Genomic DNA, 12,765 nt, shown 5'->3' with positions numbered 1-12,765 from the left:
AGCGGGCAGGGCGACTGCGCAAATACTAGTGGGCTATGGAACTCGACATCGATGTGTAGTCGAGATACGAGGGAGCCTGCGGCAGCAAAGACTTTCTCCCAGAAGGTCCGTCCATGTACCGCTATACTCGACAGATACCGATACCGATCAAATGCAAGGAGACTGACAATGTGTGGTGAGCGAGCGTGTGATAATGAGATGCAGATCGGCGACGTACGACGCAGCGTACATCTGTGTACTGTAATGACCGGGCGACGTGCGTCATAGTATTACACGTGAGGATTGAGGCCTGAGGGGTATACTATAACTTGGATGAGATCAAAGACCACGGATGTTTGATCCAAAATAGCCGAGGGTCGTGCACGAATATGTAGAGATGAAACGGAACCGGGGCTGGGTGGGGGTAGGGATTTGAAAATAAACGATAATGAACGGGAGAAGAAGCGGAGGGGAAAATGGGGATGGGGGGCCGGGAACAAACATGGAAAAGTACGGGTGCTCCGACTAGGACTGTGACTAAGAACGTTGTCAAGCGTAAGATGGACAGCAAAAGATTAAAGCGACACGAGACGAGAACGACCAAATCACGTCCGCCGCGTCATACAAAGAATTGTGTACTGCGGCAGCATGAAGGCATGAGCAACGATCACCGCGTAAAAAGGATAGAGAGACGTACTGGACACGACTAGCGGCGTGCACCTCCATCTCCTCCATCTTATACGAGTTAAGCTCTTCCTTGATACGCTGCGCCAGCGCCGGCGTTAACCTGCTCCACGTCGCGGGCTCGCTACGCCTGTCGTACACTGTTGCCGGGAAGGTGTCGTACACGGACAGATTCGATGCGAACGCCAGACGCTTCGCAGGCGCCGTGGCGGAGCGATGTGTGAGTGTGGGAGGGTTGGCCGAGGATATGGTTGACAGCGCTGGAGCGGAAGAGTTCGGGTGGGTGAACAGTGTACCCTTCTCTTTGTCCTTCTCCTTCTCCTTTTCCTTCTCCGAGGATGAAGGACCCGACACGGAGGCGGGCTCGGCCGGACCTTCCTTCGTCGGGGACTCTAGTGCCAATCCTTTCGAGTCGAACGACAAAGGAGGAAGGAAGGTGGTCGAAGTCTGCGGAGAGTGTCCGTTGGCCGATCCATGAGATTTGTGCAGCCCATCGATCTGCGCAGGGTCCGATGCCGGGAGGTGACCGAGCGGCGGCAGCTCTGTTGAGGGCGGGGCCGAGTCGTACGAGTTCGACCGTGTCCTCGTGAACGACGGGTTCGGCGGGAGGTAGGCGTCCTGGGTGTAGTCCGTCCCGTCTGCGGGTTCTGTGTGAATCGAGACCAATCAGAAGGGACATTCTACAAGGACAATGCACGCACTCTTCAGGATGCCCTTCGCCGGCTTACGCGTCCGCTCGATACTCCGGCGGACGTTGATAGCCCAAGGCTCCATGTCCTCATCCTCCTCCAAACTCGCGTTGTCCAACGCCTGCCTGATAGTAACATCCTCGTCCTCATGTGCCTCGCCCCAGTCTTCGTCATCCTCCCAGCCCTCGATGTTATAGCTCTGAGCATGATTATCATGCCCACCGTCACTCCCGCTGTCCGAATCATCATGCTCGACGACGACGCGCATCCCGTTTTCACCAACCTTCGACGAGCTCCCGATCTTGGCGGGGGAGTTCTCGCCCTGTCTGTTCGTCGTGTTCTTCTCCCAAGTGGTCGGCAAGTTCGCACCCTGAGCCTGCGCGGCGGCCCGGGCCTCAGCCTCAGCCTTGGCCTTTGCAGCCGCCTCGGCGTTGGTCTTGAGCGTGTGCTGCCGCGCGAGACGTGCAGCGGGACTCAGGCCAGCCATGTCCGGGCTCGAGGTCCAGTCAGAACGGTCAAGCTCAGCGGTGACATGGGAGACACTGGGGTCAGCAGCGGCCGCCTTCTCGCCCTTCTTCTTCTTCTTGTCTTTGTCCTTCTTTCCCGTGGCGCCCTCCTCCTCGTCCTTGTCCTTCTTGTCCTTAAACAGGGACGTGATGCCCGCGAGCGAGTTCCGCCGCGCAAGCTTCCCGATCGAACCGAGCTTCCTGATGACCATCGAGGCGGACGACATCGTCGACGAAAGGGAGATGTTGTCCGTCGAGCGATTGAACTTGTTGTTGAACAACGACCGCGACTTCTTTTTCTGAACCGTGGCCGTCGAGTCACCGTCATCCATGGCAAGCGTCGCGCTCGAGCCGATGCTGGACTGGCTTGGGCGAGGAGTATTAAGCCTGGTCGTCACATCCTCGTCGGCCTCCTCGTGCAGCGTCGCGTTGGCATTCAGGGAGAGCGCCCGTCGTAGCCGCCCTTTCAGACCGCTACTCCGAGGTCCACCCGAGGTCTCGAGCATCGCAGCCAGATCACTGTCGTCTCGTGACATGCGTTTCTCGGCCGCCGTAAACGTGCCTTGGGACAACGGAGACGGTTTTCGCAGGTTGACTGGGGCAGCGTTTGATGACGTCGGAGTGGTGGAGGGTGCAGCGAGCCTGGCAGATGCGTTGGATGAGGACGAACCGGTGCGTTGGTGAACACGGGGAGGCGGTGCAGCACCGTTGGTGGCAGGCGGGGGCGTTGAACCAGAGGTGTTGGATCTGCTACTAGCCTGTTTGGAATGTGAGTGTGCTGGGGAGGGCGCAGAACCGCTGCCACCAGCGCTCGGGCCCTGGTTGCTATTTGTGCGTTGCCGTTGACTACCAGATTGAGAAGAGCCAGAATTGACCGAAGTCGAGGAGCCAGCTGCGTCTGCGTGTGCGTAAGGAGGCTTGAACGGTCCGGAATGCTGTGATCCGGAACGCCAGTCGGGATCATGGTTGGACGAACCTTGACGCTGTGGGCGGCGGTAGGGATGGTAGCCTGCATACTGGGAACCCTGCTCGGAAGGAGTAGGAGAGTAGCCCATCGGCAGCTGGGAGGGATGGGGAGGAGGCGGCGTGCCACTGGGGAACGGGCTGAAGCCAGACATAGGGCTCTGTGCAAAGTAGTCGGGATTTGGGTTCCCACCGTTGCGCCCTCGTTGACTGTTCATGCCGTTCATCTGGGACATTTGATGCGCCTGCTGCTGTGCGTTAAACATCATCTGCTGGTACGCCCACTGAGCGAGCTGGGCGTTGGCAGGATCGTAGTAAGGCATCTGTCCCTGCGGAGGATGGCCAGGATGGCCATGCATCGGGTACGGCTGCTGATGGGGGTTTTGATAGAACTGAGGGTAGAACTGCTGGGGAGGCGGGGCCCAAGCCGCCTGCTGCTGCTGGACGGGATACGGGTATGGCTGCTGTTGAGACATGGGGGACTGAGCGAGAGAATGTTCGTTCGCGGGCGAGGAGCGCTGACGGGGTACGGATGGGTTGATGGCGTTTGGGGAGGGCGCGTCCATGATATGATCTCTAGGTGGATGCCAGTCTTGAGGGGCAAGAACGGCCATGGACTACGCGTCGAGCGGAAGAAGCTTGAACTTGACTATGCGTGGAGAGTGGGGAGGGTGTCGTGTAAGGGGTTGCAGAGGGCGACGGGGATGACAACGGCGAAAGACAAGGGTTAGATACGGTCAGAGCAGCATCAAGCTCACGCACAGAAAGTCCAGGCGAACGTTTTAAGGAGGGAAAAAGGAAAAGAATGAAGAAAGATGAGAGGCGGGGCTTGAGGGGGTCGCTGGAGCCCGTTCGGAGGAGTGAACAGGCTGGCCAACGGTGGGGGCAACGTCAACGGCAACGACAACGACGACGACGAGGACAGGCGCCGTGCAATCGCATCTCCCCAGCCGGTGCCACGCCAGACAAACAGCGACAAACATCCGATATTTCCTGATTCACAACTCATCTCCCGCGTGCGCAGCTCAAGGTCCGCAACCATCAGCTCACAGAGGCTGCTGTGTGTCCTCGCACAGGCCATGCAGATCCCTCGCACTGTGTGATCATCGTGTGCTCGTCGACGATGCTCCAGCGCCAGGCAGGGAGAGGAGGCCCAGGAGGGCGCGCAGTAGCCACCTGGCCGGGACAATCCTCCCGAAGACAAGAATACACTGCAGACTGCCCGGCCGCAGCCGCTCGCGGTGTCCCGACAGCGAACGATCACGACCTTCTGCACTAAGCCTTGATGCTTCCCTTGTGATCCCAACAGTGACTGCCACGGCAGGCACTTTTGTTATGAGTACACTGGCTATTGTACATGCAGGTACAACGTCCTATCCACTTGACATGAGAATGCAAATACTGGCAGGCAGCAGACACCGAGCACTCAGCGGCGGGCCCAAAGTACTTGGCAGGCGATGACGACCCAGACGTGTGGACGTGGAGTGCCGCGAGAAGCGCATCTGAGATCTGCTTGCAATCTGCGGGGAATAGTAGCCGCATCTTATCTTATCTCTCACCAGATCCCGATCGCGTCCGCTTCCAAGTGAGCTTGCCTCAGACCCTTGTCGACATCTCAAGCAGGTTCCCGCTTGCAAGCACTCACATCGCCCCTCGATCATGCCTCAGTCCGATAAACATTGGAAGGCACTGTGCGCGGCGCGTAAACAGCAGCAGCTAAACGCGATCCCAAATGCATGGACAATCAATCCTCCACCAGACCAGCGCCGCAACGTGCTTGACGTCCCCAGAACCTGCGGCCTGCTAACCCCGCGCGAACTCGAGATCACTGATACGGTCGACGTCGACACCATTCTCGTGAAGCTTCGCACATGCCAGTGGACCTCGGTCGAGGTCACCACCGCGTTTTACAAGCGTGCCATCATCGCACAACAACTCGTGTGTTCTCCACGCTGTCTGCCGTACAGTACCCACTTCTGACGTCGCAGGCTGGCCGCCACTCTTCTAGACCAACTGCTTAACCGAGATTTTTGTTGACCGAGCGCTCGCTCGTGCACAAGAAGTCGACGACTATCTCAAGACCCACGGAAAGCCCATCGGTCCCTTGCACGGCTTGCCAATCTCGCTTAAGGACCAATTCTGCCTCAAAGGCATGGAGACCATCATGGGTATACCAGCCTCATTGCAGACATCTTCCAGAAGCAATTGCGGCTCACCCATATCCCCGTAGGCTATGCAGGCTGGATAGGTCGCATCTCCCAGTTCGACAGCGTCCTGGTCGAGATCCTCTACGACTGCGGCGCCGTCCCTTTCGTGCGCACAAACGTCCCACAAACGCTCCAAGTCAGTCACCCCAATCCTCCCACAATCCGTGCCAAGAAACCTCGGACCGCGTTACTGATCGAGATCGGACGTTTCACAGTGGGGCGAGACCTTTAACCACGTCTTCGGCCGGACGACCAACCCCTACAACCGCTACATGACCCCTGGCGGCTCCTCGGGCGGCGAAGGCGCGCTCCTCGCAATGCGAGGCAGTCCTCTAGGCGTAGGCACCGACATCGGCGGGTGCGTCCCACCGTTTCGCAAACACACGGCCTCCAGACCCCCTCTAACACTCAGTGTCCCCCTCGTCATTGGCTGCGGACCGCCCCCGGGCCACGTCGCCCCTCCATCTCAACTCCACATATTTTCCCAGGTCTCTCCGTATCCCGAGCGCGTTCTGCGGCCTGTACACCATCCGCCCGTCGTATGAGCGCCTGCCGTACTGTAATGCCGTGAACTCCCAAGAGGGCCAGGAGAGCGTCTCGTCCGTGCTCGGCCCAATGGCCAACTCCCTCTCCGGCGTCAAGATATTCGTCAAAGCTATCATCGACGCCCGCCCGTGGCGCAAAGACCCCCTCTGCATTCGCAAGGAATGGTCAGAGCGTGAATACGCGCTGGGCGACCACGGCGGGCGCGGAGCCAAGATGTGTTTTGCGCTCATGTGGGACAACGGGGTCATTAAGCCGCATCCCCCGCTCTTTCGCGCGCTCGACATGACCAAGAAGGCGTTAGAGGCAGCGGGGCATACCGGTGCGTGCGTTTGTTCGTGTAGACTCGTCTGGCACCATGCAGGGTTCGAGGGCATATGTTCGCTGCGGAATTGCTCAAGTTTCTGCGACAATGCCGTCCAACGTCAGCGCATGCGTATCAGTACGCTGACTGCATCCTTCTCCCGCGCGCCCGCGGGTTAAACAGTGATTGACTGGGAAAACCACCGGCACCTGGAGATCTACAGGAACGGCGTTCGTATCATCGTCCTTACCTCCCATCTTCCCATACTCCCCCATTTGTGCGCTGCGCTATTCCCGCCCGCCGTATCCCCACTCCTTCTTCCTTCCATTGCGGCCTTTCCTTCTGTTTCCATTGGCCCCTTCTCCCCTTCATCAGCCCATTCTTCACAGAATACGCCCGTACTGACTCGCCCTCGACCCTGTGTGGCGATGCGCTGCGATTGATCCGACAGGTGAGCATCCTCAACGCGGACGACGGCCACGACTACCACACCGATTGCGCGCTCTCCGGCGAGCCGCTCATCCAGACGATGAGCCAGACGACGGACGCGCATAAGTACGCGCTCGACGAGCCCCTGGCAAAGTCAATCCTGGGCGAGACCAGGCATCTCTCCGCGTATGAGGCGTGTATTCACCTTCCGCATATCTTCCAGCCGTTGCGACCAATCTGACACTGACACTTTCATGACGTGAACAGCTATGGCAGCTACACAGGGAGAAACGTGCGCTCCGCAAATCCCATCTCGACCATTGGGAGGCCACGGTGTCGCGCACGGGGACGGGGCGGCCGATTGACGCGATCATAAGCCCGGCCGTTGGTTACCCCGCATGTCCCCACGGCTGTAACTCGTCCGTCTTCTTGTGTTCTTTCTTTATATCCCTGTTCTGATGTGATGGTTTACAGAGACGACTTCTACACAGCCTTGTGCAACTACCTCGACTACACCGCGTCCGTCTTCTCCGTTACCGCCGTCGATAAGACTGTGGACCATCCTGCGCCTCCGCACGAGTTCAGGAACCACGAGGACGAAGCGGTGTATAAGATGTGTGAGTCCCTTCCCCAGCTCTAATTGTAGAGTACCTCGCGTCCCCACTCCTTTTCGTGAGGACGTTCGGGTTGAATAGACCGGATTTCAGACGACCCGGAGCTGTTTGACGGCCTGCCGATTGGCCTGCAGCTTATCGGCCGGACCCAAGAGGAAGAGGGCGTGATAGCTATGACGGAGGTAGTAGTCGAGGCGCTGGAAGCATGCAAGAGAAAATAAGAAGTCACCTCACTATCGAGTGCATCACTTCGTACCGGCAGCAGTAATACTGCCAGCTTGGATGGTGACGACACACTCTCGTTCAGCCTTCCAGGTACAGTGAGGTCATCAGGATACATGCTGCGGCGCCCTCGGTGTATCGACATTCCCAGTCTCTACCGTAGGATGTATGTATATATGACAGGCTCTAGACTGCACGATCCGAATGAATCTGTATCATCACATTGCCCACTATCACATTGCCCACTCCACTCAACCTTCACCCATGCTGTCTCCCCTGACCCGGCCTAGGTGAACGTAAAGATCCTCGCAGCGATCTCCGCCGCAGCCCGTCTGCGCTCCTCGATCGCGGCGCCGTTCCCAAGCACCGACTTATTCTCGATCGCCCTTCGGCTCAGGTACGGCATCACCTACAAATACGAACGGTAGAACTATATGTTAGCGATCTCTGTGCCTGGCGACTCAGTGTTCCAAGGGGCAGTGACTGGCTTTTTACAAGAATAGCGAGGCAACACATAAACATTATAAAGGAGAACGTACCTCCGAAAGCTGTCCATACGGAATGTACTTGATGACGAACGGCGATGAGGATTGCACACGGTTCGCGAGGTAATCCGTCAATACTGCCGTCATGCCTAGCCACAGAAGCAAGCCCCCATGTGATCAGTTCGCTATCGTATACGACTTTTCTATGCGCATGCACGCCGACGTAGGGCCGCCACGCACCAAACAGCTGTCCCATGGTTACCCGTTCCGCGACAGCGTCCTCAATCGCCACGACGCCATTTGCATCGACAGAGCCCAAACGCTGTCTCACAAGCTCATCCACCACGAGGTTCGCGCTCTCCCAGTTGTGTGTACCGAACAACACACCAATCGTCGGTGTCCGCGTTCTCGCCTCTACGTCCGCGCGGACTGCCGCGATGAGCGCACGCACGCACGCATTGTACCGAGCATCGGTTTCCGACTTCTCCGTCCACACAGGCGGAACGGGGTCTGGGGATATAGAGGGAGAGTATGACGCGCCGAATCCTGGGGGGATCGCGGACTTGTCAGCGGAAGCTGCTGTTGCAGGATGCGCGGCGATCTCGTGCGGGTGGTATGCGCCGCGGACAAGCTTCACCCCGAGCGAATATCCACCCTCGCGGGCTGCAGCGATGCTCTGGACGAGGTACTCTGGGGTGCTAAACACCCAAGATGTCAATCTGGCGTGGCGTTTGTCAATATTGATCATACTTACCGGCGGAGATAAGCTTGGTATGTAGCGTATATGAGGGGTTGCACGCCCGCAGACGTCTCCACCTTCCCGGGAGATCCAAACCACGATGACTTTGGTAGGGAAGGGAGCTTGTTGAAATATCGCATCATGTCTAGAGTGAATGCATCTATCGCGGGCTAATTGGCATCACTTAATAAGCTTCACCGACCGCGATGGCTTGGCAATGACCCACCTCGTACCAACTGGTGTTCCGCGAGTCACCCTTTAGCCTTAAGTTCATGACGCATAGCAAGTAATCGTACCTATACTCAGCATCGAAAATGAGGCGAATACCACGCTCCTGTGCTCTTGTGCATATCCTGACAAGGTCTTCGCGAAGTTCCCGCAGATTGGCTATGTCAGCTCGCGTTAGGGGACCAGGAAGAGATGGCGACGAGAGCACATCCAGATCGGTGGGGAGCGGGCAGCCAGGAAATGCAACGGGGGGTTCGGCGATCCGAGGCCGAGTATTCACGAGATACTGAGACAATCTTCGCAGAGACTCTGCATCCGCGACCATAGCGCTCTGTCATCCTATGTCAATCACCGACGGACGGAAGCTCACGGGATACTTCACCAGCTTGATGGCTACCCAGGTGCGCCTCCCGGTCGAGCCTATCGTGTGCTTATCCTCATAGTCCGCGGCCACATCGATGCAGTGCAACGTTTCGCTGACGATCTGTTTGTGTACAGTGGACGCCGTCTTGTTAGTTTCAGACTGAGACTGTTCGCCTCCGGAGCCCGCCTCTGCCTGATCAACTTCGACGCTATAGGCGAATAAGCATCCAGTATTCTGTGCCCGGAGCTCGTCGATAAGCGGGATGACGGCCTCTGCTGTGTCTCCTCCTACAAACTGAATCACTCATTGATTAGGCGTAGTTACAACTAGTGCAGGCGGTAGTACTACTTACTTGTTTGAAAAAGGTAGCGCGGACCACAGCTTCTGTAATTTGCCTGAGTCCCGGGACGGAGGACAACGTTTCCAGTATGGTAGGAGACCAATCCACAAGCGGAGGAATAGAGCAGAAGGAGTAAACGATGTAAGTCCTGATGAGGGTGGCGAGAGACGACGATGGCTTGTCGCGTGCTGTTGCAACCGGGTTCTTTTCGGTCAGTTCTCGCAATTCCTGAGCTCCCGCACGAGCATCCTGAACGAATAGCGTCGCTCCCACCAGCCCACTTGAAGCTAAACCGACCGTTATCAATCGGCGGGAGCTCAGAAGTTGAGATTCTTGAGACGGTGGTGCCGTAGATAACAATCTCGACCGCCGAAAGGCGGGTCCGATACGACACCTTGGCAAATGCCTACCTACGAGGGAGAACACCATCATGGGAGAAGACAAGAGATACGTTCAGCTAATACAGCGGCACGATGTAGACATGAGCAATCTGCGTGCTCGGCAGCGTACTGGGGGAAAATGATCATGAGGCACATTGCATGTACGTACAAGGAACAGTGAACACGCACCGGAGACGACGGCCCCGCCCGATAGATACCGACAGAATACACGTTGAGTCGCTGCTCGAGGCACCCGGAACATGTCCATATCAGCCGACGGAACGGATGTCCTTGCTTTTCTGCTTGGTGAAGTTTCGATCGGACATTCGCGATAGTGACCCATAGAACGGGCGATCGGCCCGCGGCTGATACCAAGTCCGGGACATCCGTAGGCGTGAACACAACAGCACACGGCAGCTTTGACAAAGTTAGACGATAAATTGCAGCAACGTTGGAATACAAGGGCCACATTGTCTCGAGATCATGGCACATAGTAGTAGCGATTCATAGAAGTGCGTTGATGTCACGCAACTGACCTCTTTCGACACTGACAAGCGCCAAGGGCGAATGGAGCCTGCACCCTTCGACGTGTATTATCATCATATGATCTGGACATCAGTGGTTGGGAGCTCAACTGCATTTCAACGCAATGACTTGGACAACAGGTTGGTTGTTGATGTTGTGAAGACGCCCCATGTCTAAGTCTAAAGTGCTTGCCAAGTAGTTAGCTCTAACATAGAATTACTCGCTACAACTCAATGTTCGGTGTTCGCTCACGATTACCCCCCAAATTCCCGTCACAACCATGAATGCTCAGTCCCGGTGTCGGAGTCCCCTCCAATCACCCGAACAGTCTAGCCATGATAGCAGATGCAGCCCGTTTCCGCTCAACAGCGGCTCCCCCGTTGCCCAAGACAGACTTATTCTCGATCGCGCGTCGACTGAGGTAAGGCATCACCTCAGAGAGCTTGCCATACGGCAGATACTTCAGCACGAACGGAGACGCGCTGCGAGTACGGTCCACCAGGTGGTCCGTGAGCCCATCCGCCATGCCTATCGGAGAAGGAACCATCAGTTTCAACCCCATGTCCAGTAGTCGACGGTGAGACTCACCGTATAGCTGCGCGACCGCAACGCGCTCCATAGCGGCCTCACTGATCTCCACCACGCCAGAGGCGTCTCTGGTGGCTAGTCCTTGTTTGACAAGCTCGTCAATGACCAGGTTCGCGCTGTCCCAATTGTGTGTACCGAACAAAGCCCCAATGGTAGGCCCCGGGGCACCCTTCGCGCAAGCCTCTACGTCTTGACGAAGGAGCGAGATAAGCAACCGCACGGACGAGTCGTAGCACGAATCTGTCTCGTCTTTGTACAGCCAGACAGGCGGCATGTTGTCGGGGGATATCGAGAGATCGTGGCCGCCGGATGGAGTGGTCGCCTCGGCCCGAGAGTTCGTTGCGGCTTTGTGAATCTCAATCTCATGTGGGTGATACGCTCCGCGCACAAGCTTCACGCCAAGCGCATAGCCTTCTGTCCGTGCCATTGCAATGCTCCGGGCAAGGTATTCCGGCGTTCTGCATGTCAACATTGAGTCAGACCCTTACTTCGCCGCAAAGTTAGCCTTGCAACTTACCGCCGGAGGTATCCCTGGAAAGTGTTGAAGATCAACGGCTGGAACATGTCAGGCGCCAGTTGTGCAGGCTTCCGCAGACCGAACCACGAGCTCTGCGGTGTGGGGAGCTTGTTGAATATACGCATCATGTCGAGGGCGAACGCGTCGATGGCAGGCTACCACCAGAATAAGGTGAGGGTCTATGCCAGAACTCCAGGCACCTGCCTCAACGATAGACATACCTGATACCAGCTAGGTGTGCCATTTCAGCGATCGAGAACGAAGGCATGTGAGCCGTTGTGAACGTACCTGTGCTCAGCATCGACCATAATACGGATACCGCGCGCACGGGCGCGTTCACCAATGGCGACAAGGTCTTCGCGGAGCTCGCGAAGTGCAGCGACATCGGCCTCCGTGAGAACTGCAGTAGGTACGTCAGAGGATAGAATATCGAGATCGGAAGGTACGGGGCATCCGGGAAAGGCGATTCGGGGATTGGTTCGCGGGCGAGTGTCGACCAGATATTTGGAGAGCCTACGCAGCGACTCAGCGTCTGGTACCATGGCGCTCTAACTCACATGTCAGCTAAAGACAACGGCAGTACGCAAGAGTCGCTCACCAGCTTGATGGCAACCCAAGTGCCCTTCCCCTTCCTTCCCAGATAATGCATGTCCTCAAAGTCCGCTGCGACGTCAATGCAATGGAGGTTCTCGGCGACGATCTGCTTGTGCGCAGACATTGTCTCCGACGAGGACAGTTTGCCAGGGCCAGACGCATTCGCCTCATCAACCTCGACGCTGTAGACAAAGATCGCCCCTTTGTTCTCTCGACGCAAACGCTCGAGTACGGGTATAACGTCCTCCGCCTCGTCGCCACCTACGAACTGCCCGAAGGTGTCAGTCGAACGACGCAATGAACGCGGCCACAGACATACCTGGTCGAAGAACGTCACGCGTACAATGCCCTCAGTGATCTGCTTCACTCCAGGGATTGCAAGAAGAATGGAGAGTATGGTAGGCGACCAATCCACCAGGAGGGGGATAGAGCAGAGCGAGTACACAAGATACGTCCTCACGAGCTCGGACAACGGCGCGGTTTGCAGAACACCTTTTATGGGAATCTGCTCCTGAGCATCCGCGTATATTGCTGAGGTAGAGAGTGTCAGGCCTAGGAATGTGGTGGCAGAGAGCCCAGCTACCGCTAGTCCTCTAGCATTGGTGAACTTTGTCTTCGGAGAGGAAGTAGCAAATGCCCGCCATGGTGGTCGGGCCGCTAGTCTGGGACACCTGAGTAGCCTAGGAGTGACTCGCGCCAAAGACATGAGAGTCGGAAGGAAGCGGACAGAGACAGAGACGGGTGCGCCACATCGTACGGTGGGCCTTGCGGTTAATGTTCATGTCGGGCGATCGACGTCGCGCACGGACAACGGACGGATCTCAGCCAGGGCCTCTGGGCTCGGAGCGCGCTCAATGGCCCGCAT

The 12,765-nt window shown here is 57.1% G+C and overlaps 4 protein-coding genes across 4 annotated transcripts; 1 reads left to right on the top strand and 3 right to left on the bottom strand.

Annotated features, from left to right (window-relative positions):
• Positions 1-528: 528 nt before the first annotated feature.
• DICSQDRAFT_66370 (uncharacterized protein) lies at positions 529-3,387 on the bottom strand (the record flags this gene model as incomplete). The annotated part of the gene is made up of 3 exons (XM_007368412.1): positions 529-965; positions 1,011-1,310; positions 1,365-3,387. 3 exons carry the CDS (start codon positions 3,385-3,387, stop codon positions 529-531), a joined length of 2,760 nt encoding a protein of 919 aa, XP_007368474.1.
• Positions 3,388-4,178: 791 nt separating this feature from the next.
• Positions 4,179-7,383, top strand: DICSQDRAFT_182334 (general amidase; the record flags this gene model as incomplete). Its single annotated transcript, XM_007368411.1, has 11 exons — positions 4,179-4,184; positions 4,490-4,759; positions 4,830-4,989; positions 5,052-5,164; positions 5,244-5,386; positions 5,517-5,893; positions 6,059-6,105; positions 6,327-6,497; positions 6,572-6,723; positions 6,779-6,921; positions 7,012-7,383. 11 exons carry the CDS (start codon positions 4,179-4,181, stop codon positions 7,137-7,139), a joined length of 1,710 nt encoding a protein of 569 aa, XP_007368473.1. The 3' UTR covers positions 7,140-7,383.
• A 7-nt stretch (positions 7,384-7,390) lies between these two features.
• DICSQDRAFT_109693 (FAD-linked oxidoreductase) lies at positions 7,391-9,725 on the bottom strand (the record flags this gene model as incomplete). The annotated part of the gene is made up of 8 exons (XM_007368410.1): positions 7,391-7,549; positions 7,680-7,774; positions 7,866-8,323; positions 8,380-8,534; positions 8,591-8,600; positions 8,661-8,923; positions 8,975-9,250; positions 9,309-9,725. The coding sequence occupies 8 exons, from the start codon at positions 9,723-9,725 to the stop codon at positions 7,427-7,429; spliced, it is 1,797 nt and encodes a 598-aa protein (XP_007368472.1). The 3' UTR covers positions 7,391-7,426.
• A 569-nt stretch (positions 9,726-10,294) lies between these two features.
• DICSQDRAFT_90184 (FAD-linked oxidoreductase) lies at positions 10,295-12,631 on the bottom strand. Its single transcript, XM_007368409.1, has 7 exons — positions 12,220-12,631; positions 11,905-12,168; positions 11,595-11,854; positions 11,528-11,537; positions 11,307-11,461; positions 10,790-11,247; positions 10,295-10,729 (listed from the first exon to the last, which is right to left on the bottom strand). The coding sequence occupies exons 1-7, from the start codon at positions 12,604-12,606 to the stop codon at positions 10,518-10,520; spliced, it is 1,746 nt and encodes a 581-aa protein (XP_007368471.1). The 5' UTR covers positions 12,607-12,631; the 3' UTR covers positions 10,295-10,517.
• Positions 12,632-12,765: the final 134 nt, after the last annotated feature.

This window comes from Dichomitus squalens (genome assembly GCF_000275845.1).
Source record: "Dichomitus squalens LYAD-421 SS1 unplaced genomic scaffold DICSQscaffold_35, whole genome shotgun sequence".
Taxonomy (NCBI): Eukaryota; Fungi; Basidiomycota; class Agaricomycetes; order Polyporales; family Polyporaceae; genus Dichomitus; species Dichomitus squalens.
The sequence above is the reverse complement of the archived record's forward strand: the minus strand, read 5'-3'. Positions and strand labels throughout refer to the sequence as shown.